The sequence below is a fragment of the Thunnus thynnus genome, chromosome 14 (assembly GCF_963924715.1).
Source record: "Thunnus thynnus chromosome 14, fThuThy2.1, whole genome shotgun sequence".
Taxonomy (NCBI): Eukaryota; Metazoa; Chordata; class Actinopteri; order Scombriformes; family Scombridae; genus Thunnus; species Thunnus thynnus.
The window spans coordinates 28,026,810-28,052,749 of NC_089530.1; the positions used below are offsets into that span (position 1 = coordinate 28,026,810).

Below are 25,940 nucleotides of genomic sequence, written 5' to 3' on the forward strand. Positions count from 1 at the left end.
TACTGTTGAAATGAGAAAACAAACACTTTCAGATCAGATTTGATGGTACGACAGTTTGATGATGAGGACCACTGTCTCTACACATCTTGTAAGGCTGTCAGCTGTAATCCAGCTTTATTTCCTGCAGACATGAACACAACAACAGTCATCTTCACATCAACTCAAACACATGATCACAACAAACTTCTGGCTGATCTGATTGGTTGACTGTTCTCTCTTTCTCTCTGTCTTTCTGTCCAATCCTGAAGCCTGTCACCATTTTCCTCCTACAGCTTCACTGAGTAAAAGAGCCACTGAGAAAGTTTAAGGTTCACCAGGATATGCTGGATCTTTTCTTTGATACTAACTGTGTTTAATATAAGACTGCTGAAACCAGCACATACTGACTCCAACTCTCTACTGACCTCAGAGTCTCCAGTCTACAGTGTGGACTCTCCATAAGATCAGACAGCAGCTTCACATCTGAATCCTTCAGGTTGTTTCCTCCCAGATCTAGCTCTCTCATATGGGAGGGGTTGGACTTCAGAGCTGAGACCAGAGAAGCACAGCTGATCTCTGACAAACTGCAGCCCCACAATCTGAATAAAGAATGACTCTTTACCAAAATGATAAAAACATTAATTGACTTTAACAACTAACTGTGGACATGTTCTACAGTTTCTTTAAGAATCAGTCTTCTTTTATAACTACAGATTAAACTTGGTACAGTAAAAAATTAAAATATGGAAAAAAGAAAATTAACTTCATGGATGTAAGTCATGTATCTACAGAAATTGGGTTGAGTTTTTAAGTATTAAGATCAACAATTGTAAAAGACAATCAGTAAACTGACCTTAGAGTGTCCAGTCTACAGTGTGGACTCTCCAGAAAATCACACAGCAGCTGTAATCCTGAATCCTGAAGCTTGTTGGCACTCAAATCCAGCTCTCTCAGATGGGAGGAGTTGGCCTTCAGAGCTGAGGCCAGAGAAGCACAGCTAATCTCTGACAAACTGCAGCCCCACAATCTGAATAAAAAATAAATGATAAAAATACATTTACAATCCAATCAGATGTGTTCAGGTTTTAAATGTATAGTTCAACATTACTATGTCCTCATCAATGAGCTTTTCCCTAAAATGAGCAGAGTGATTTTGTCATTGTGTTATTGTGGATCATCATAATGCCAGTCTTCTACAGACATCCTCCAAATGTCAACACAACATTCAGACACATATTCATGTCAACACCGATTCATAAAAAATATTTTGTATTGATCTCTCTTTGTCCATGTGTGTGTGTGTTCTGAAGGATCAATATCAATGATCAGACATTATTCATTAAAGCACATTAAAGAATATAATAAAGAAATATTTCTCCTTCAGCAAGTAAACTTGATCAATTTAAAACAGATCTTAGTTGAGAGGATCTTCTGTATACAGATGTGACCTCTTTACCAGTGGACATTTTCTAAAGTTTCTTTAAGAATCAGTCATCTTTTATAACTATAGATTAAACTTTGTAAGTAAAAATTAAAATATGGAAAAAAGAAAATTAACTTCATGGATGTAAGTTATGTATATACATAAAGTAGGTTCAGTTGTTAAACACTGAGATCAACAATACTAACAGGCAGTCAGTGAACTCACTCCAGAGTCTCCAGTCCACAGTGTGGACTCTCAAGAAAATCACACAGCAGCTTCAATCCTGAATCCTGCAGGTTGTTGTGACTCAGACTCAGCTCTCTCAGATGAGAGGGGTTGGACTTCAGAGCTGAGGCCAGAGAAGCACAGCTGATCTCTAACAAACTGCACCACCTCAATCTGAATAAAGAATAAATGATGTAGATAAAAAAAAATCAATTTATAATCAAATCAGATCTGTCCAGGTTTTAAATGTGTAGTTCAACATTACTATGTCCTCATCAATGAGTTTTTCCCTAAAATGAGTAGAGTGACTGTCATTGTATTATTGTGGGTCATCAGCCTTCTACAGACATCATCCAAATGTCACCACAACATTCATGTCAACACTGATTCATAAAATGCTGCTGAAAGTCTGTAATTAGAGGATCAATATAAAGTCAGACATGTTGGACTAAACCTTTAATTACTTATTACATGACCTCCTTCTTCCTGTATTTGGTAGTTTAGTAGGCATGTGTTATTAAAAAATGTCATTGGTGGCATTAATCATTCCTCCTGTCCATACTGGCTGTGAAGTGGTCTCTTCCTAACACAGCTACACCGTAGGAAATTAGTCCATAAGTTCAGCTGAAGCTAATATGAGGCTTTGACAGTCTGGTAAACACCCACTTGATTTGTCTGACTCAGAGTTACAGACTATCTAGTACAAAATTCCATCGTTGAGTTACGATCCCTCCACTGCAGCTCAGCAAGGAAACACTGAAGAAACATAAAGATACTTGCTTAATATGTGTTATTAGACTATTGAAGCCTCATATTAGTTTAATGTTTGGAAGTTTTTTACACAGAACAAGACTATGGACTTTGAATTCTTGAAAAAATGTAGATTCTACAGATTTGTGCTCAGGCAAATCCTGAAAATTTATGAACAAAACATTTGAAACTTCAGTGAGGGATTTGAATTGAATATATTGAAAAAATTACCAAAGATACAGCCAGTGAACCAACCTCAGAGTCTCCAGTTTACAGTTTGGACTCTCCAGTCCAGCACAAAGAAGCTTTATTGCTGTACCCTGCAGATTGTTTCGATTCAGATCCAGATCTCTCAGATGAGAGGGGTTGGACTTCAGAGCTGAGGCCACAACTTCACAATGAGTCTCTGAGAGTCCACAGCCAGAAAGTCTGTCATGACACATATATTATAACATATGTTATCATGAAACATATGGTCCACATTTGTTTTGGGATATTTGAGCCATATTTGTTATTTTACATGTAGGCCACTTCAGGCTCACATCCATTTTGTCCGGGCCAGAAGAACGCCAGCAGTGCCACATCATTGCCTGAAGTGGCCCACTTCCGTATGCTATCTGGGTTTGATGACAGTTTGACATTCCCTATTTTGATTAACATTTGCTCTTCACATCAGTGGTTCAGCTAATCTTTTTTTAATTTTTCAAATATTTTTTCTATGGCATTTTATTCCTTTAATGGAAAGTGACAGTTGAGAGATAACAGGGAACAAGAGGAGAGAGGGAGACAGGGAACAACATGCAACAAAGGTCAGCTGCTAGAATAAAACAAAAAACATTGTGGTTATATGGAATGCATCTTGACCAGTAGGCTACCAGAGCACTCCTAGTTCAGGTAATCATATCTCACTGTGCTTGAATCAAACAATAATTCTCATCACTCTCTCTCATACCTGCAGACTTAATCTTGCAGATGAAGGGAGAGAAAATGGAGTTACATTGAGGCTTCTATAATGTGCACAGTCTGTCTGTGTGGTTCGACACACTCAGGGGTTTGTCTCGCATGACCAGGAGGCCAATTTTGGTTAATGTTAGCAAACATTAGATATTGTTGTATGACTGACATTACTGAATCAGTTTGCTGATTTGCTGATCCTCCATGTTCACTATGAAATGGCTCAGAAACCATTAAGAAAAAAATGATGATGAAAGCAATTCTCTCTGACTTCAGAAATTGCCTTTGGAAAATGATACAGATCTTATTTTAATCTATTAATCATAGTGGTAAAAACAGTGTCTGATTATATAATAATAGTAATAATAACTTTACTGCATTCACTGATAATTGTAAAATACTGATATATTATATGATATATAAAATGCTGCTGGAATAAAACCTCAACTACAACCTCTTAAGTCCTTAATTTGTTTTACCAGGTTTGAATGATGCCTCCTTCACCCAAAGGAAGATAAATAAAAGAAAATAACTGTTAAATCCAATAATTACTAGAAATAAATAGAATAACTGTGTTCATTAACTTAACAGCTATAAACACAACCAACTGAAAAATCAACATTATCAGAGCACTATTTTAACAATAATAAGAATTTTATATTATTTATATTTGAAGAACTAAACTGCTGATCTACATTGATTTATAATGCTATCGACATCTGGACTTACTGAGCCTTTCTGCAATTCCTCACGGCTGGGATCAGTCTCAGTCGTCCCTCCTCTGATGTGTTGTACTTCATCAGGTCAAACTCATCCAGAACCTCCTCTGACATCTGCAGCATGTAGGCCAGAGCTGAGCAGTGGATCACAGAGAGTTCCTTCTTTGATCTGTTCTCTGACTTCAGGAACTCTTGGATCTCCTGATGTACTGAGCGGTCATTCATCTCCATCAGACAGTGGAAGATGTTGATGCTTCTGTCAGGAGAGTTATCCTTACTGTTCATCTCCTTAAGGTTATTGGTGACTCTCTGGATGATTTCTGGACTGTTCTCTGTCTGACCCAGCAGGCCTCCTAAGAGACTCTGGTTGGACTCCAGAGAGAGGCCATGAAGGAAGCGCACAAACAGGTCCAGGTGGCCATTTTTACCTTTGAGAGATTTCTCCATGGCTCCCATCAGGAAGTCATCAAGAGATGAGTCACTGTGTTTTTTACCCAGGAAGTCCTTCAATACCTCTGTGTTTCTGCTGGTGTAACAGTGGTACATGTAGACTGCAGCCAGAAACTCCTGAACGCTCAAATGAACAAAGCAGTAGACTGTTTTCTGGAAGATCACACATTCTCTTCTGAAGATCTCTGTACAAACTCCTGATAACACCAAGGCGTCTGTGACATCAAGACCACACTGCTCTAGGTCTTCTTGGTAGAACATGATGTTTCCTTTCTCCAGTTGTTCAAACGCCAGCCTACCCAGCTTCAGAAGAACTTCCTTGTCAGCCTCTGTCAGCTCCTGTGGATGCGTCTCATGTCCCACATTATACTTGTGCTTCTTCCTCTTGGTCTGAACCAGCAGGAAGTGTGAGTACATGTCAGTCAGAGTCTTGGGCAGTTCTCCTCTCTTGTTTGTAGCCAACATGTGCTCCATAACTGTAGCAGTGATCCAGCAAAAGACTGGGATGAGACACATGATGTGGAGGCTCCTAGATGTCTTAATGTGTGAGATGATTCTGCTGGACAGCTCTTCATCACTGAATCTCCTCTTGAAGTACTCCTCCTTCTGGGCGTCAGTGAAGCCTCGTACTTCTGTTACCCTGTCAACACATATAGGAGGGATCTGATTGGCTGCTGCAGGTCGGGAAGTTATCCAGACGAGAGCCGAGGGAAGCAGCTTTCCCTCAATGAGGCTTTTCAACAGCACATTGACTGATGACTTCTGTGTGACATCAGACACAACCTCATTGTTGTTGAATTCCAGTGAAAGTCTGCTTTCATCCAGGCCATCAAAGATGAACAAAACTTTACAGACAGTGAGCTTCTCTGCTGTGATCTTCTGTAATGTTGGATGGAAAACTTGGATCAGCATGAGGAGACTGTACTGCTCATCTTTGATCAAGTTCAGCTCCCTGAACGAAAGCAGAATCACCAGACTGACATCTTGGTTTTCTGAGCCCTCTGCCCAGTCCAGAGTGAACTTCTGCACTGAGAAGGTTTTTCCAACGCCAGCAACTCCATTCGTCAGAACGACTTGGATGTGTTTCTGTTGATCAGGTAATTCTTTAAAGATGTCCCGACACTTGATTGGAGTGTCATGGAGTGTCTTCATCTTGGAAGCTGTTTCAAGCTGCCTCACCTCATGTTGGGTATTAACATCTTCACTCTGTCCCTCTGTGATGTAGAGCTCAGTGTAGATCCTGTTGAGGAGAGTTTCACTTCCTGCTTCATCAGTTCCTTCAGTCACACATTCACATCTCCTCCTCAGACTGATCTTATGTTCATCTAAAACCTCCTGCAGACCATTTTCTGCTGAAAGAAAAGAAAACAATGTAGAATTAAAAAGAAATATGTCTCACTTTGTTAATTTTCAGTAGGATAGAGGAGGTAGATTCCTGTCCTGTTTTCATAGATGATAACATCAGCAGACAGATCTTCAGTCTTACTTTGTACAGCGCTGAAGCATCCTTCTCCACATTGGGGACAGGAGGAGTCTCCTGATGAAGCAAATTGGTCCCAGTATGAGGTGATGCACTGTCTGCAGAACCAGTGTCCACAGCTGGTAGAGACTGGATCCTTCAGGACGTCCTGACACAAAGAACAGTAGGACAGCTGCTCCTCTACAGAAACACCCCTCTTCTTCCTCTCTCTGTGGACATGAACACATTCTTTATGACACATGACATAAGTGGTGGCCAACCAAGAGGTCACAAGTTGCATACAGCTCTTTCCCTACATTAACAGTCCAGACTGTATGTATTTTTTGTTCTTCAGGTTCTGGGCTGCAGCACATTCAATTTGAATTTTTAAAGTAATATATACTGCAATTACAAAAGGTCAAAAGTAATTAGACAGACACAACAAAGCACCAGAAAAGGCAGAGAAGAAGAAGAAGAGTGCAAGCTAGTAAACATGTATGTAAACAATGCAGGATTTAAAATATTAGCTTCAAAATTGGCTTTGCAAATGTTTCATGAGGAGGGAAATGGATTCAACACATTTGTTAGACACATTTGACACAACACATTTGTTATTCATTTATTTTTTTTTATTCTATTTTACTTTTCTCTCAATTGTTTGCATTGTACAGCACCTTGTAACTCTGGTTTTGAAAGGCGCTTTACAATCCTCCGCCCTGCCCCGGATCCTGCAAGACAAAAGGAAACCAGCAAACGGAACACAGGAGCACCTAGTGGAGCGGAGGGGTCCCCCCCTTGAGGGTAAGGTTTATGCAACGGTCAAGGCTGCAGTGTTGAGGGCTTACGAGTTGGTGCCTGAGGCATATACCGCCAGAGGTTTTGGTCATGGGAGAAGTCTGGGAGGCAGACACATGTTGAGTTCGCCATGGAGCTGGTGACTGCATTAAAAGTTGATACTTATGACACTCTGTGTGACCTGGTCGTTCTGGAGCAATTTAAAAATTCTGTTCCCAGTCACATTGCTCTTTATATAAACGAACATAAGCTGCAGTCTGCTGCGGAAGCTGCTAAATTGGCAGATGAGTATGTGCTTATGCACAGGGGTGACCTTGAGTATCGGGCTCGTGATGATGGTAGCAGGTTTCATGTATCAGGTGGGTGGGAGGAGAGAGCTAGTCCTCGCCTGAGTGGACCAGATCGGGCTGCACGGGGCCAGATGCATGTTGAAACGACCAAGAGGGCATTGGAAAGCTGACTGTCCTAAGCAGGGAAATGGTGGAGCGCAGGGCAAGTCTGCTGCGTGTGCTGTTTCTGTCAAGTCTGTCTGTCCTGTAATGTCTCCCTGTCAGCAGGTCGGAGCTGGAGCAAAATGCAGGTTGGAGGAATCAGACTTCTCAGCTTTCGTGTCTGATGGCTGCGTGTCTCTAGTGGGGAGCGATGTCACCGTGCCGGTAAAAATTCTGAGAGACACTGATCCCTCTCTGAGTCAGCTGTTTGAAGCGGTTATCACTGTTGATGATGGGAAGATGCAAATGGTTACGTGCTGCAGGTCAACCTGTTGGTGAGAAAATGGGTGCCACATGGGGAAAACTTTGTTGGTAATCCAGTTTTCTAGATTGTTGTTCCTTCCAAGTTTCGTGAGGAAGTGTTGAAAGCTTCTCATGATCAGTGAGGACATCTGGGGGTCCGTAAGACGTATGATTACATTCTGCGTTTTTTTTTGGCCTCGTGTGAAAAGGGATGTGTCCAGATACATCAAAACATGTCATACATGTCAGTTGACTGGGAAGCCTAATCAGTGCCTTAAGCCAGCTCCTCTGTGTCCTATCCCGGCAATCGCACAGCCTTTTGAGCACCTGATTATTGACTGTGTGGGTCCTTTGCCTCGTTCCAAATCTGGTAGCAATTACTTGCTTACAGTAATGTGTCAGAGCACTAGGTATCCGGCTGTGTACCGTTAATACTAAGTCGGTGGTGAAAGCACTTACACAGTTTATTTCAATCTTTGGTGTTCCACAGGTGATTCAGAGTGATCAGGGCTCAAATTTTTCATCTTTGTTGTTTGCTGAGGCTCTGAAACAGCTGCGGGTTAAGCATAACCAGGCTTCTGCATATCATGCTCAGAGTCAAGGGGCTCTGGAGAGGTTCCATCACACCCTTAAGTCTCTGTTGCATAGCTATTGTGTGGAGTTGAACCAGGATTGGGAAGAAGGGCTGCCATGGTTATTGTTAGCTGCTAGGGAGGTGGTGCAGGAAAGCACTGGCTTTAGCCCTAATGAACTTGTTTTCGGTCATACAGTGCGTGGACCTCTCACTCTGCTGCAGGATGCTGTAGTACAACCTGAACCTCCTAGTAGCTTGATCAAGCATGTTAATGGGTTCCGGCATTGACTGTATGCTGCTGGGGAAATGGCTAGGGAGAGGTTAGTCTCTTCACAGGAGAAGATGAAGCATCTTTATGACTGTAAAACTGAGCAGCGTCAGTTTAATCAGGTGATCAAGTCCTTGCTTTGCTGCCAATTGTTACTTCTCCTTTTCAGGCTAAGTTCAGTGGACCATTTGTAGTTTTGTGCCAGGTTTCAGATCTGAATTACCTGTTGTCAACACCAGGGCGTAGGAAATCCACTCAACTTTGTCATGTGAACCTTCTGAAACCATACTATGCTTGTGCATCACAGGTGTCATCTGATGGTGAGGAGCAGAAGGAGCCTGTTAAGTCGGTTTCAATGGCTACAGCAGTGGCAAGTTCTGTTTTCTCCTCTGTGCAGGAGGATGATGGGGTTACACCGCCTGATGAGAGCTTGTTGCATGGCCAGTTGAGAAATTCTGAAACGCTGAAAAATCTAGAGTCTCTGTTTGGGCACTTGTCCAAGGGGAAGCGTGCTGAGCTGTCTGTTCTCATTAATGATTATCTGTGTTTGTTTAATGATACACCAGGCTGTACACACTTGATAGAACACAACATCAATGTAGGTGGGGCGCAGCCAATTTGCCAGCGTTTCTACCAAGTGTCTGAAGAAAAGCAGAGGGTGATGGACGCAGAGATAGAATATATGCTTGTGAATGGTATCGCAGAACCCTCATCTTCGAGCTGGGCATCACCTTGTTTGTTGGTTGGTAAGTCTGATAAGAGCCCTAGATTCTGTACCAACTATCGTAAAGTAAATGGGGTTACCAAACCAGACACTTATCCACTGCCGCGCATTGAAGATTGTGTGGATCAGGTTGGCTCAGCTCGGTATGTCAGTAAATTTGATTTACTGAAGGGCTACTGGCAAGTACCTCTGTCTAAAAGAGCCAGGGAAATTTCATCTTTCATTACTCCTTCTGGTCTGTTCTCTTACACTGTTATGAGTTTTGGGTTACACAACGTGCCGGCGACCTTTCAGCGCCTGATGAACATGGTTGTGTCTGGGCTGGATGGATGTGCTGTGTACCTGGATGACGTGGTGATTTACAGTGACACATGGGAAGAACACTTGGTTCATATCAGGAAGCTGTTCAACCATCTGAGGGATGCAAGCCTGGCAGTTAATTTAGCAAAGTGTGAGTTTATTAGGGCCACCGTCACATATCTTGGTAAGGTAGTTGGGCAGAAGTATCCATTGCCAACAACTAAGAAGGAACTGCAGTGAACTGTAAAAACTTTTCAACGGTCTTAGCTCCTCTGACAGATCTGTTAAAGGGAAAGGCAAAGTTTGTTTGGTCAGCTTCTTGTCAACGAGCTTTTGAAAATGTGAAATCTGTCCTTCGCTCACCTCCTGTTCTTGCAGCTCCATGCATGGATCAACATTTTAAGCTGCATGTGGATGCAAGTGATGTGGGAGCAGGTGCTGTCTTGTTTCAGTGTGAGGACAGTGGTGTTGAATGTTCCGTGAGTTTTTACTCAAAGAAATTTAACTCCTTTTAGTTAAATTATTCTGTGATCGAGAAAGAGACGCTTGCACTTATTTGGGCATTACAACGCTTTGAAGTCTATGTTGACTCTGGTTCTGTTCCTCTGGTGGTCTACACGGACCACCACCCAATAAAGTTTGGATGTCCGTCACATTAAAGGCTCTGAAAATATTGTGGCAGATGCCTTATCCAGAGCACCTTGCTCTTCAGTTTTGCTTTACTGTACTGTGTAACCTCTTTGGCCTTCTCTCTCTCTCTTTGTCACTCTTAAATGCTTCTCCAGGCGCCAGAGTTGCTGGGTTGCAAAGGGGAGTTTGGTTCGCTGGCTGGGGAGACTCTTCAAGAATGGTCAGTACAGAACATATGTATATAGTTAAGGAGTTAAGGTTAAGTTAAAGCAGTCAAGACATATCCTTAAACTATGTAGCTGCCCACCAATTATTTTGATATCTGAAATAGCTGTCTGCTGGCATTCCCAGTGGGAATCTCATCTTTATGGGGGGGTGACGACCCCTCCACTCCACTAGGTGCTCCTGTGTTCTGTTTGCTGGTTTGCTTTTGTCTTGCAGGATCCGGGGCAGGGCAGAGGATCGTCATCGCCATCATGAGCTGCACCTGGGCCCAGTGTGGTCGTGACTATAAGGCTTGGCCTTCTACAGAGTTGCTATCTCCTCCTTCATCACGCCTCTTCCATTCTGAGCGTGGCGCGGCACGGCTGTTTTGTTTTTTCTTTGCCGACATGCACAGACACACATCCACACATGCCTACATTACTGATTACTGACTTCCACATTTTTTCCGCTCTCATTTATTATTATTTTGTAAATAAACACTTATCCTAAGTTGCAAAAACTCGTCTGGTTTTCCATATTTTGTCGCAGCCTATGAGCCGGGCTGTGACAACTGGAAAATCAAATACCAATACCAGCCCTGTCTCTGTCTCTGGTTAACATGTACATGAAGATCTGTTCTAGATTGGATGGACGATAGCTCATTATTTCTTTCCACTGTGTTTCCTTCATATCTACACTTAAACCTAATGAAAACGTCTCACTGAATCATCTTCAGGTCAGTTTACAGTAGAAACAGTCTCTTACTTTGTGTTTGAGGGTCCAGGCTCATTACTGAACTCTGGAGGATGACTTTTCGACCAGTCGATCTTCATAGACAGACAGCTGGATACTGAAGACTCTGCTTTATGTCTGTGGAAACAATTGTTTTACACATATCATTAGTTCTTGTAAAGAGCAGATGTAACATGAAACATGGCACAGGATCAAATTTAATAATGACAACAAATAGTTATGTTCATATCTCCTTCTGCATGTTCTAAACATCTACAGATGCAAACTGGATATATTTCACTGAGGAGTTTTTATCATCTACACGTTTGTCTGATATTTGAGGTGTGAAAATGACAAATGACAAAAAAAAGTTTTTTATATAAGAGTTTATTTGGTAACAGTTAAACTAAAGGCACTGCTGCCTGATGCTAGGCTGTCAGATTAACTTGTGCATGTCTAGAAAGCAAACAAAACAATCTGTCCTCTGCAACTTAACCTGTATTAAATATTGGTTGAAGCAACTAATAAACATTTCAGAACAGCAATCAAGCACTCTTTCCACAAAATTATAGCTATAAACGAAGAAATAATGCAGTCAATGCTCAAACAACAAAAAGATCACTGACTGAATAAAAAAACACAGAATTATAAAAGAATATTGTTGTAATGTAGGTTATCAAATGACATTAAACAACTGAATCATCTTCAGGTCAGTTTACAGTAGAAACAGTCTCTTACTTTGTGTCTGAGGGTCCAGGTTCATTACTGAAGAGTAGAGGTGACTCTTTGGACCAGTCACTCTTCATAGACAGACAGCTGGTTATTAGATACTCAGCTCCGTCCTCCTCTTCCTCCAAATCATTCATCTTCTGGAGTCTGAAAGGTAAACCAGTCACACTTGAGACACACACACATACACAGTATAATAAACCAAGTCCTTCCTCTAAACTTAGTATCTTCTTATTAGTTTACATTACTTTAACTACAATCATTTGTGTTCTCCAGCCATCACAAAGATAAACTTTGACTCTAGCTGGAAGGATGCCATGGTGAGGAAATTTTCCCACTGACTAATAAACTCGTGACAACACCGGTATCACCGGTTACACCGGACATTTTACAAAATGTCAATGACACTCATTTATTTATTTATTCATTTATTTATTCATTTAATCTTTAACATTAGATTTTTAGTTTAGATCTTCCCCTTATTTAAAAGTTAGTTTTTAGGCTACAGGCTGCTGCCAGCGGGTCGTCCTCCGTGTACAGCCCGGCTGCGGCGCACACAGACGGGGACGAACCAGAGGACGACCGCCACTTAGAACCAGAACCGGAGCAACTCGCCTGCCATCCAGAGAGAGACACACCGAGAGCAGGCTGAGCAGGCAGAGAGCGGGAGAGTTGTTGCCGAAAACAGGCACCGAGACCCGGAAACATGAGAGTAGCTGCTCGCTGACAGCTGGCGTTACGTTCGTTTGCAGCAGCAGGATGGAGAACAGACGTCTCACCTTGCTACTTTTTGCTGCGACTCTGCTGCTGCTGCAGACGCTCCTGGAGCAGACAGTCAGTTTATAATTGTTGCGTCTCTTGTCCGAATAAGTATTGATAACACGCTTAATACTTTACAAGTTGGAGTAATTGTTGTATGTCCAAACACCGTGTAACACCGGTAACATCGACCACTGCGGCAAGCCTAATCCAACAGATTTCAGATAAACATCTGTGTCGTTCTTAACTGTGACTTCTCTCTATTTTGATCGCACCAGTGTGTCACATTACATCACTGTGAGGACGCAGAAACGTAGAAAGGAAAAAGGGAAACAACGTTTGAATATACAACACTGTGATATTTTTCTGACAGTTTAATCATCTAAACAATTTATCACAAAAATAATCAGCAGATTGATCAATAATGACAGTAATCATTATTTGCAGCTTTAATATTAACACTCACCCTGCCTCAGACTTGCTGTTTTCCTCCTTCTACTCAGTTGACTTTAAAATGGAGCCTGACTGAATACTTCTACTTCCAGTGTTCCTCTCTGTCTGCTCCTCCCGCCTTCTTTTTTACTGGAAGTCAAGTGTTTGTGTTTGTGTGTGTGTGTGTGTGTGTGTGTGTGTGTGTGTGTGTGTGTGTGTGTGTGTGTGTGTGTGTGTGTACCAGGTATTCCTCATGTTGTGGGGACATAAATCTTTTTTTACAGTCACATGTGGGGACTCGCCTCCCTTTTGGGGACGGTTTTTGGACTTTTTCTCTAATCTTTGATTTTTGGTGAAATATTGGATCACTTGGACATTTATTGAAATGAAAGCATGTGAGAAGTTTAGAGGGAAAAATCACTATTTGGTGGAGCTGTTAACAACTCATAAACATCTGAAATGTGACCCCGACTACACACTGCTTTTTGTAAGACGTCAAAAGCCAAAAAGGTTGGAAACCACTGGTTTCATCTTTAACAATGTGTTGTATTTTAAAAGCTTGTTATATTATCCATTGTGTCAAATCTTCATCTGAAAAGTAACTAAAGCTGTCAAATAAGTACTTGAGTAAATGTACTTAGTTACTTTACACCACTGTCTTTGACACACCTTAATATGTGTGAAAATGTTAAACATCGTTAAATGTCAAATGTCTGTCCGTCACTTTCTGTGCACAAGCTGACTGACAATGAATGAAGACGCTGAGTCGTCGGTTTGTACAATGCTGTAAACAGTTTTATTATTGTGACATCAGAGCAGCAGAACAAACCAACATTCATCAGAAACACACCAAGTGACTTCTACACACCTGTCTGTGTAGAAGTCACTTGGTGTGTTAAGATTTTGTGTCACTCAGTTCTAGCTATGTACAAGTGCTACATCAACCATGCAGAGCATTTGATTGGCTGCTATCCATCAGTTGATCTGACAACCTCGAGAAGAGCAATGCAGAAAAACAAACCAGAGGCCTGAACTACGAAGCAAGTTTAACATACCCAGGATATCTTTTAGTTAGCTGGCTTCACTAAGCCTAACATTGGCCGTCCAGATAACCAGTACTCAGGGCCAGCTCTAGCCATTTTGGTGCCCTACGCAAGATTAAGATTTGGTGTAGAGTAGCAGTGGATGTTGTGTCTGTTGTTCCTTCACCTGCAGGCAATTCTAGACATACATGCAAATATAGTTATTAATCCTTTAGTAAGAACACACAGTGATTCATACATTACAACACATCAGGCAATAAACTCATCTGAAGCATAAATTATAGATAACGGTTGACCAGAGCTGTTCAATTACATGAGTGAAAAAAGGTCAAGAATCCAGGTTTAAATTATTTTAGTTGGGAATAAGTTATTCTATCTTTAATGTGTCCTGTAAACAACTTGAATAAATATAGATGGTTGCAGTCTAATATTGATTATTATTTAAGTTAGCTATGTTCTCTTTCTTAATATGGAAATTATAGTTATGATTCAATATATTTTATTGCACTTGTGTTACCATGATAATGCAAGTATGTAAGAAACCATTTAATAATAGATAACATTTGTATATGACATGAAACGTTTTTAAATGGACCCATAGTTCAGTGTAGTTATAGCTCATTTGATTTTATTTTTTTTTAAAAAAAGATCCAGTATGTGGTGATACTGCCTTAAAATTAATGAAAAAAAGGAAAAAAATGAATGAAAATGAAAGAAATGAAATGTGTGTGTGCAAGCTGCAGTTCCCATGGCTTTCTGTCATGGTGAAGGGTTAGAAAATGGTTAAAGGTTTGGCCAAAGTACTGACATAATAAAAATAGACCCTTGAGCATCCATTTTTGGACAAATGGATTAAACTTTCCAGATGTACAGGGTGAGTTATGCATGTTCATAACTGATTGTGAATATTTGATAGAATTATAGCAAAATGTGTCTGGATTTGTCCATATTGACATTAGTTACATAACTGCAGCTGTAACATACAATGAACAAAACTCACCTGCTGTAGGCTGTGTTTCACTGCAGGTAGCTGGAGTGTTTGATATGATGTTAGATGTTGCTTCACCTGCAGCTATATGCAAACATACAGAACTGTTACACCACTGCACCAAGTCCTTTGTGTCATTCTACTGCATATAAAGTAGCACTGTACAAATAAATTTCATTCAATTTGACTAAGACCTACATTTAATTAGTAACAAAGTGTAATTGTAACACTCAACAACAACAACAACAATAATTAAAAATAAATAAATACATAAATAAATAAATAAATAAATAAATAAATAAATAATAATAATAATAATAATAATAATAATAATAATGACAACATAGCAATGTATTATCAGTTACACAGAGGCCACATATAACTGGCTGAACTGACTTGCTTCAGAGATCGGTGGAGATGGGAGATCAGATGTAACTTCTCCAGCAGCTGGAGGCTTCTGCAGATATTTCCTGAGAGCATCTGGACAGTTATAGAGTAAATATTAGCCTATTACAAGCAAAAACATGTAGCTGCAGAATAGGACAAATAACTGCTGCAGCCTTTTGCGTCAGCTGTGTGTAAGTCCAAACGGTTATAACATAAATTACTACTAAGTTGTGATTTATGTATTAATAAATGTAAATCATAATATATCACATAACTCACTGATGGTAAAACAGCAGTTTTTCTGCCACATATCATCATTTTCTCATTAATTGCTGCCATTTTGAAACACCATAATCCAGCATAGACCTTATTTATTGATATGATATTTCAATATCGATTTAGTTTACTACAATGTGCTGCGATGCCAAGAGGCTCATGTCAGCTTACACATAGCTGGTGCAACTCAATGCAGAAATCAATGTTTTTATGGTGTTAGTCATTATCACTGATATTGCCCAGCTAAATTTCAGCACAATGCCTTACGTTGTAGGAAGGAGCAGTTATTCAGATAGCTAGCTACTGGCTGCCATTCAGTCTCATATCCTTCAACCTGTAATGTTATCTGAGTCCAGCAGCTATTGTAGCATCATTATTTATAAGACGACATACCTCTATATTGGGCTTTCTTTCCTCCTCCTCTTTTCTCTGTTTTCTTCCTTGTGCACCTGAAGGTTTTGACCTTTTCATTATGAAATAAAATATGAATATCTGCCTCAACATCTCACAGACTTTGTGATGCATCATCCTTGTTTTTCAGTGTGCACAGTACTGGTGCAGAGCAGATGGAAAATTGTGAGGAACGGGGGTGCAAAGCGTATGTCTATCTTCCTTTCTTGAAAATGAGGAGGGACGCTCACCAGCAAATTTTTATTTACTTATTTTTTATTTTTCTTATTTTATTTTTTCCTTTGAGGGTGACCAGCACCCACCAGACAAGATGGCACCCTAGGCGACTGCCTGTATGGCCTATGCCTTTAGCCGCCCTGCATGTATATGTTTTATTATTAGTATGTTGTGTTGAATGTTGTCCTGTCTGTCCTGTCACACTGTGAGCTCACTGAGGCAAATAAGGCAATAAAGTTAACTCAACACACTAGAGCTGCAACAATTAGTCGATTAATCGAGTCAATCAAAAGAAAATTAATCGCCATAATCACTGATTAATCGTTTTGAGTCATTTTATAAGAAATAATACTAAAGTTCTCTGGTTCCAGCATCTTAAATGTGAATATTTTCTGGTTTCTTTAGTCATCTATGACAGTAAACTAAATATCTTTGTGTTGTGGACAAAACAAGACATTTGAGGACGTCATCTTGGACTTTGGGAAACACTGATCCAATTTTTTCACCATTTTCTGACACTTTATAGACCAAACAACTCAATCCAGAAAATAATCAACAGGTTCATCTATTAAAAAAATAATGGTATACTGTATATATATGGCCTAAAAGAGGCAAGGACACTGTGGTCACAGTGAGGACTGGCAGGTCTGGTTTCAGTTTTTCAGGTTCAGTGTAAGAGTAAAGAGGACTGTGGTCTAATGTTAGTTTTTGGGGACACGTGTACATTTGGATCCTCTGAGCTGTGATGAATATAAGAACGTGAGTGTTTGTGCTCAGTGTTGAAGGAGGTTCAGATTAACGTCTCCCCCTGCTGGACAAACACAAGAACACCTGAGAGACTGAAGACTTCCTGAAAAAAAGGGTTAGCAGCACTGATATGAAGGCTGAATCCTAATGACCACCCTCCAGACAGCAGCACAAGGAGGGCAGGTGTGCATGTGTTGCACATAAAAACTCCTAGTACTCACAGCAGTACTGTAGTCAGTGCTGCACAGTGGAAAGTATAGTATTGTGTATATTTCTGGGCTGCATCGTCTTCTCTCACATTGAATCTTTATACTCCAGGAGCACTGCTGGACGCTGCTGTGTAGTAGTTTTGTGTATTTTATGAAGGATGTGTGCCATATGTGGACTATGTCTTTGATTGCTTTTTTCTTCTTAGTGTGTGTGTTTCTGTTATTGTGTGTGTTAAATTTTGGACACACTGCAAACTAATTTCCCTCTTAATCTTAATTTTTCTCTATTTTTTGACATTTCATAGACAACATGATTAATAGCGACATCTCTAATTAGACTTACTCTCTCCTCTCCCCACATGTTTTAAAATGTCTTTTTTATGTATTTATTTCTCCTTGTGTGTGTTCAGTCCGTATGGATTGCTGTTTTCTTGTATCATCACTTGGTGGCGCTGTTTCCCTGTTTGTATATTGCACTTGATTTGAGCAATAAAGTGAAGGAATAAGGAAAACACAGACAATCTAAATTAAGTAAATTTCCTGGAAAGAACCAAGTACTTTGCATTAATTTATAGGTCAAATAAAGACAGTGTTCAATTTGTGCACTTTTAATTAATGAATTCCAGTTGGTAAGCTAACATAAGCTAAGGTTTTTTAGTCAGTTCACAGCAGATCAGACAAACATGCAAACATGTTTCATCTACAGAAAAACATACAATTCAACATATATGAGAATAAAGTTTCCAATAATAAATGACTGATGAATAAATATGAACTCAGGTGGAAATGGAAATCTATAAATAGACCAAATTACACAGACAATTCCTTCCTGGAAACTTTGAAGAAATTAATAAGAAATTATAAGAGTAATGGACTTTAAAATAAAGCGTGACCAAAAACTCAGATGGCGTGTCCTGGTGGTCCAATGGTTAGGCAGATATCAAAAACAAAGAACACAGATTCAATAAAATATGGCTCATTTTATATACAAAGACAGAAAAAATAATTGCAATAAAAATAGATGTCATACATGAAGCTGAAGCTGGACACAGGATAAAAATGCTGCAAGTTCATTTATTTCCACAGATGTCTCTGCAGTTAGAATTTAGTCTTTGTTTACCACCACCATCATCCCACCACCTTCCCTTCAGATGTCTATAAAACTTCTCAAAACTAAGACACACATACAGGAAGAAAATAAACCAGTAAAACAGACATAAGATTCACATTTAAGATGTACAGCATATAAAACAAAAATAATCAGTAGATCAGTGGATAAAAATGAGTTTGAAGAAATTATTTAAAGGCAGATAATGACTTATCAGACTGAGCTCCTCAAACAGGTTGATCCAGAGCCCTGACAGCAAAGACCAGGACCCATATTTATCTGTGATGATAATCAGCACTAATTCATTTCCCACCACTCAGTGTCAAGTTATAAAAAAAACAAGCTGCTTTCATGCAAATGGCAGCTTTAATTATTTTAATGATTCATAGTTTTAAAATGCTGATGGCAGAGATATATTTCAAATAGCTGTAAGGACACATACGTCAACAGGAGGTTAAGCTTGAGATGAGTGGGGCAGTGGAGAGGATAAATTTCATGTTTTTAATGAAGTTGTGCCCCCAGTCCGTTTGCATTGTTATCACTGTATGCCTTAAAGGTATACTATCCCTTCAATATTTACACACAGAGAAACTCTGACATGTCATCTGGAGCCATGAAGAGCCTTTAAAAGTAATCAGTCAAATCTTTACAATCAATCCTAAAACAAACCAGTGAAGTGATGATAGAAATGGAGTAATATGATCTCTTTTCCTGGTTTTAATTCAAAGTCTGACAGCGGCAGTGTTCTGTACTAGTTTTATAGATCTTATTTTAATATGTTTTAATGGTGAAAACAGGACTGGACGAGCTGCTGATATGATCATCAAAAGGTTTTTCACCACAGACTTGATGTTGTTATCAACAGAACCAAGATATGTGCATGCAGGTTTTCTGGACCAATGATAATTGTGTTTCTCTCTCTCACTGTTTCTGCTATTATCTCTCTCCCTCTGTGTGAGTGTGATACAACAGTTTTACAGATTTTACTTTTCCCAAACGTTAAATGTCAGACTCAGTTTCCTCTGCTGCAGTGGTCAGTCTGCAGTGATAAATCAGCTGCAGCAGGCTGTATACATTTCCATTATATCCTCTCATATTTTGTACCTTTCAACAGGAACATGTTAAGACACATTCTGTATTCTTTATTGCATGAGACCAAATACTCATTTTTTTCTATTTTACCTTTAGTAAATAAGGACAGACACAATTTGACTTGTTACTAAATCCTTAGTAAATATCATCCTGGGTGACCTACTACTACTTTTGATTCTTTGACTGGAAAATCAAATAGCAATAGCAGCCCTGTCTCTGTCTCTGGTTAACATGTACATGAAGATCTGTTCTAGATTACAGCTGAATGGAAGGTAGTTCATTATTTCTTTCCACTGTGTTTCCTTCATATCTACACTACAACCTTAATGGAACCATCTCACTGAATATCTTCTGGTCAGTTTGCAGTAGAAACAGTCTCTTACTTTGTGCCTGAGGGTCCAGGTTCATTACTGAACTCTGGAGGATGACCTTTGTACCACTCGACGATGGAGGATCACTTTTATACCGGTCACTCTTCATAGACACACAGCTGGGCTCTGCCCTGTCCTCATCTTCCTCCAAATCATTCATCTTCTGGAGTCTGAAAAGTAAACCAGTAACACTGGAGACACACACACATACACAGTATAATACATCCAGTCCTTCCTCTCAACTTAATGTCTTCTTATTAGTTTACATTACTTTAACTACAACCATGTGTGTTTTCCAGCCATCACAAAGATAAACTTTGACTGTGGTTTAAATCCAACCAAAAGACTTCAGATAAACATCTGTGTTGTTCTTAATTGTGACTTCTCTCTATTTTGATCGCACCAATGTGCCACGTTACATCACTGTGAGGACACAGAAACCAGGAAAAGAAGAAAGGAAACAATGTTTGAAGAAGTCAACACAGTGATCTCATTTTTTTTGACAGTTTAATCAACTAAACAACTGATCAGAAAAATAATGAGCAGATTGATCGATAATGACAGTAATCATTATTTGCAGCCCTAATATTAACACTCACTCTGCCTCAGACTTGCTGTTTTCCTCCTTCTGCTCTGTCGACTTTAAAATGGAGTCTGTACAGACTTTCACCTTTACTCCCTACTTGTTTGCTCCTCCCTTCCTCTTTACTGGAAGTCAAGTGTGTGTGAGTGTGTGTGTGTGTGTGTCACCATTTAAAGTTGATCTGAGCTTCCTAGAATCACTTACAGCTCAAAGTATGTGCAGTGAATTAAATTTAAGAGCTTTGTGAAAAATTTTCTGCCTTTACGCTCGCTGTTTCACAAACACAGACACAAAGACTTCCTCATTGTACTAAAAAGTTATTATCCAGTAAATATGAGTTCTGTGTCAACAGATGAAGTCAAACAGATATATCCACGCCAGTCCACAGGATACTAAACTAGACCATCTGACAGTGAAATAATGATCATAATACTGTAACACTTAGGCTGTGTCACCAATGTTCCTCTGACATGTTACATCACTGTGTAACCAGGAATAGAAAAAAGGAAACAACATTTGGAGACATCAGTGCTGTGATTGTTTTTATATTTTTCTGAAACAGTTTAATCAACTAAACAATTATACAGAAAAATAATCAGCAGATTGATCAATAATGACATTAATAATTATTTGCAGCCCTGATATTAACACTCACCCTGCCTCAGACTTGCTATTTTCCTCCTTCTGCTGTCGACTTTAAAATGGAGTCTGTACACCGTTACACCCTACTTGTTTGCTCCTCCCTTCTTCTTTACTGGAAGTCAAGTGTGTGCGTTTGTGTGTGTGTGTGTGTGTGTGTGTGTGTGTGTGTGTGCTCGTGCGTGTGTGTGTGTGTGTGTGTGTGTTTGTGTGTGTGTGTGTATGTGTGTTTGTTTGTGTGTGTGTGTGTGTATGTCACCATTTAAATTTGATCCAAGCTTCCTAGAATCACTTACAGCTTAAGTGATTCTAGGAAGCTAATATGAAGCTTCAGCGTCCAAATGAGTCAAATCAAGTAGACATCTTTCAACGTTACAGTCTTTTTCGTGCCAAAGTCCCTCTATTTGTTACTATACTTCCACTCCTTTTACTTTAACTACAAGCATTTCTCCCATTTTAGCTTCGCTACATTGGCTTCCTGTAAAATCTAGAATAGAATTTAAAATCCTTCTCCTAACTTACAAAGCCCCCAATGGTCAGGCACCATCATATCTTGAAGAGCTCATAGTACCGTATTATCCCACTAGAACACTGCGCTCCCAGTATGCAGCTTACTGGTGGTTCCTACAGTCTATAAAGTAGAATGGGAGGCAGAGCCTTCAGCTATCAGGCTCCTCTCTTGTGGACCATCTACCAGATTCGGTCCAGGGGTGCAGACACCCTCTCTACGTTTAAGAGTAGGCTTAAAACTTTCCTTTTTGATAAAGCTTATAGTTAGGGGCGACCAGGCTTGCCTTGGATCAGCCCTTAGTTATGCTGCTATAGGCCTAGACTGCTGGGGGACTTCCCATGATGCACTGAGCTCCTCTCTCCTCCTCCTCCTCTCCATCTGTATGCATTCATGTAACATCAATGCATGTCACTAACTTTGCTTCTTCCCCGGAGTTTTTTTTGTGCTTTCTCATCTCACAGGAAACCCTGGGTTCTGGGCCAAGCCTTCGCGGTCCTTCACAGTCCTGATGGCATCCTTCTCTGGCTGCTATGTCATTGTCATTATTAGGGGAGTTTTTCCTTACCGCTGTCGCCAAGTGCTGCTCATGGGGGAATTGTTGGGTCTCTGTAAATTAAAGAGTACGGTCTTGACCTGTTATATGTGAAAAGTGCCTTAAGATGACTTTTGTTGTGATATGGCGCTATATAAATAAAAATTGATTGATTGATTGATTTATTGATAATACTCATGTACTTTTACTGTAGTAGGATGTTAATTGCAGGACTGGTGGTGGAGGAAGTATTCAGTATCTTTACTGAAGTATAAGTTGTTTTACAATGTAAAACTATTTTGCTGCAAGTCAAAGTCCTGCACTGAAAATCTAACTTTAGTGGTCAAAGTACAAAAGTTTTATCAGCAAAATGTTTGTTATCATCAAACTTTAATTTGTATAGCACGTTTCATTCAGGTTAGTGCAATTCAAAGTGCTTTACAGATGACTGACTATAAGACGGGGGTTAGTTAGTTTAATCTATAACAATGCATCCTATCTTAGAGGCTCATTATATATGCTTTCATTGCACAAACGTCATCTGTAGAGTAACTTAAGTATATTTGCTATTACGTAGTATACAAATTAAGTATAAATACAGTATAAAGTAGCATTTAAGTGGAAGAAAAGTTTGTCAGAACTGCTGCAGCCTAACTACAATACATCAGTAAGCACTTGGTTACTTTCCACCACAAACATGTATTTCTGGATTCATAACAACTTCTCCAATCAATCAACTTTGATTTTTTAAAGATTTTCTAGACTTCTGTATTAGCTGCTGTGTCTTCTTTGTGTGAAGCATGTGAGTCATCTGCTTTAGAGAGCGCCTGCATTAAAGCTGAATTATTCAACTAGTCAGTGAAGTAAAACAGTGAACAGTGTCTTCTGTGTGGATGTATAGGCATTGGTACACACAAGACAACATGATGGCACATAAACATCACAGGAAACATTTGATTCATTTTCTAATGTCTAATATCCTGTCAGTTTCTTCAATAACAGCTATCGATTAAAGGCAAAAATTCCCAAAAACAGAATAACCTTGTTGATGATGATAATCCAGACTGATCCAGATTCATATTTGTTTGAACACTGAACTCTGTTTGATAGATGGTTGAAATAAACAAACAAAAAACACACTAATTATTATTCAAAGCAGAGTATTTTCTTTTTATTCATTATTTTGCAAATAAGTATTTCATTAATATTAGAAATATTTTACATTTCATGCCTGTTCTGACAATTAACATATAAACTATATCACAAACAAAAATAAATGTTTCAAAAAATAAACTCAAAACACAATTTCCATTAGATTCATCATGAAAACAGTCATTTCTATGATCCTTTTATACTTTCTTTTACTGGCTCACTTTGATCAATTGTGCCACAAATAAAGAAAGAAAAAATAGCACAATAATGATGGAAAAATGGAAAGCTGATATGAAATGTGGTGAAGAAGAAGTATAAAGTAGCAGAAAATATACATACAGATATACAACGCTGTTTTAAAAAGCAATAAAAAAGAGAAACCTTGTTTTTCATATTTAACTGCTAAACACAACACATTGCCTCTCCCTGACTGGAGTACTGACATGCTTTAATCTTCATTAGGAAATGAAAATGCTCAATCTACATCATCATTGGTATTTTCCACTGAATACACCTCTCTGTCAGGTGCACTCATCTTTTTGATCTCTAAACTTCCAGTGGTTGTGTCCAGGGTTGTTCGGCCTTTAAACACACCCTAATCCTGCAGATCAACTATTCCTTCCCCCTCATTCTGCCTGCAGATTGTTGTTGTGTTTCCACTGGATGCTAGTGATCTCTCCAGAGAGAGGAGGCCTCAACAGCAGTGTACCACCTTCCCCGAAAAACTTATCTTAAGCTAAAACAGAGTTCAGCACCGCTGACAGAAAACACACCGTCAGTTTCTCCATGTCCACAGATCAACACAGAACAGGAAGAATATCTGATTTTATATCTGCACAACGTCTTCTTCACAGTTCCTTCCGTTATATTATATATATTATATATATATATATATTATAATAATTAATAAATTCATTATCAGAAAATCTTTCTGACACTTTTAACATTCAAAGAACACCATACACCTCGAGATATAAATGTGTGACTGAGTAAACAACGTTTTCATGCAACTAAAGCAGCTGTCACACATGCAGACACCACTGTGCTATAACACATTATAGATCACATAAATCAAATATTAAACACTTTGTCAGTTACACCCAAAACCTCTTCCTTCCTGAGGCCTGCATCATGAAGCCATGTTAGAGTGTTATCAGCTATCTGTGGTTTAACTCATGTTCACTGGTATCATGAAGCTCTCCAAAAGCGAGAACATTTTTAAAGACTTATTTTTGAGTTTATGAAATACCCAAGGGGAACCTTTAACCTCACTAATTTAACTTACTGTGAATATTCTACTAGTATGTATTCATCTCTGTAAAAAAGTAAAAACCATTGATGTAACAACTAATTATACTTTGAGAAAAGCATTATATTAAAATTTCCATCTTTTAGTTAGTCAGTTAAATGCTACATTTAATGTTTAGGCATTGGTACACACAAGACAATATGATGGCATATAAAACATCACAGGAAACATTTGATTTATTTTCTAATGTCTAATATCCTGTCAGTTTCTTCAATATCAGCTATCGATTAAAGGCAAAAATGCCCAAAAACAGAATAACCTTGTTGATGATGATAATCCAGACTGATCCAGATTAATATTTGGTTGAAGACTGAACTCTGTCTGATGGTTGAAATAAACAAACAAAAAACACACAAATTATTATTCAAAGCAGAGTATTTTATTTTTATTCATTATTTTGCAAATAAGCATTTTATTGATATTAGAAATATTTTACATTTCATGCCTGTTCTGACAATTAATGTAATATATAAAATATATCACAAACAAAAATAAATGCTTCAGAAAAACAAAAAACATCCAAACTTAAAACAAAATTTCCATTAGATTCATCATGAAAACAGTCATTTCTATGATCCTTTTATACTTTTCTTTTACAGACTCACTTTGATCAATTGTGTCACAAATAAAGAAAGAAAAAATTAACATAATATTGATGGAAATATGGAAAACTGATCTGAAATGTGATGAAGAAGAAGTATAAAGTAGCAGAAAATATACATACAGATATACAACGCTGTTCTAAAAAGCAATAAAAAAGAGAGAAATTTTGTTTTAATGTTTAACTGCTAAACACAACACATTGCCTCTCTGTGACTGGAGTACTGGCATGCTTTAATCTTCAACAGGAAACCAAAGTGATCAGGCGCTTCAAGCTGCATTATCATAATCATCATCACCATCATCACTTTTTTTGATTAGACACGTTCAGATCTGTTTCCTGACAAATTCTCATTTCCGCTACACCAAGTACACAAGAGAGACAAGGCAGCCAAAGCAAATTGATATACCATGCTCTTGAATAACGAGAGGGAAATAGCTCCATAAAGACAGCCTCTAAAACTTTCATCCAGAGTCTGCAGGCTCTTCTCTGAAGAAAGGTTTGCCTTTAGTTTTCAAAACCCTGCACCTACCACAGCAGCCAAGATGCCAACAACAAGCAGAAACAGATCCACAGGCAACCCAACTCCAGAACTGGCTGAAACCTTTTCTCTGAAGAAAGGGTTGGGTTTGGGTTTACTTTCTTCTTCACTGATTGGGTTCTTCATCCAGCAGGAGAACATTTTAACTCTTTGTATTGTCTCATCGTTGGTGATGCTCCTGTTCTTCTCTCCATCCATCCACTCTCCTCCTCCCATCTTCCAGCTGTAGGTGACAAGTTCAGCCTCCTCTGTGTTTCCATAACAAGTCAGGGTGCATTGTTTCGATGCAGCAGCACATGCCGGTGGTCTCACCAACACAGCAGGCTGTGACACTGCCTTGATCAGTTTTGCAGCATAGCGCTCAGCCTGGGGTTTGTTGTTGAT

The 25,940-nt window shown here is 39.1% G+C and overlaps 1 protein-coding gene across 4 annotated transcripts in view; it reads right to left on the bottom strand.

Moving 5' to 3' along the window:
* LOC137197403 (protein NLRC3-like) overlaps nucleotides 1-25,940 on the bottom strand; it is a 51,752-nt gene that overhangs the window by 3,751 nt on the left and 22,061 nt on the right. The window contains exons 1-9 of one of the 4 annotated variants that reach the window (XM_067610799.1): nucleotides 12,875-13,083; nucleotides 11,659-11,796; nucleotides 10,954-11,058; nucleotides 5,987-6,189; nucleotides 4,061-5,849; nucleotides 2,633-2,806; nucleotides 1,628-1,801; nucleotides 833-1,006; nucleotides 405-578 (exon numbers count right to left, since the gene is read on the bottom strand). In XM_067610799.1, coding sequence (XP_067466900.1) covers nucleotides 405-578; nucleotides 833-1,006; nucleotides 1,628-1,801; nucleotides 2,633-2,806; nucleotides 4,061-5,849; nucleotides 5,987-6,189; nucleotides 10,954-11,058; nucleotides 11,659-11,786 — 2,921 coding nt within the window. In that variant the 5' untranslated portion in view covers nucleotides 11,787-11,796; nucleotides 12,875-13,083. Of the gene's footprint in view, nucleotides 1-404; nucleotides 579-832; nucleotides 1,007-1,608; nucleotides 1,802-2,632; nucleotides 2,807-4,060; nucleotides 5,853-5,986; nucleotides 6,190-10,953; nucleotides 11,059-11,658; nucleotides 11,797-12,874; nucleotides 13,084-19,700; nucleotides 20,048-25,940 lie in introns of those variants that run through there. The other 3 variants (XM_067610798.1, XM_067610801.1, XM_067610800.1) reach the window with 3 other exon arrangements.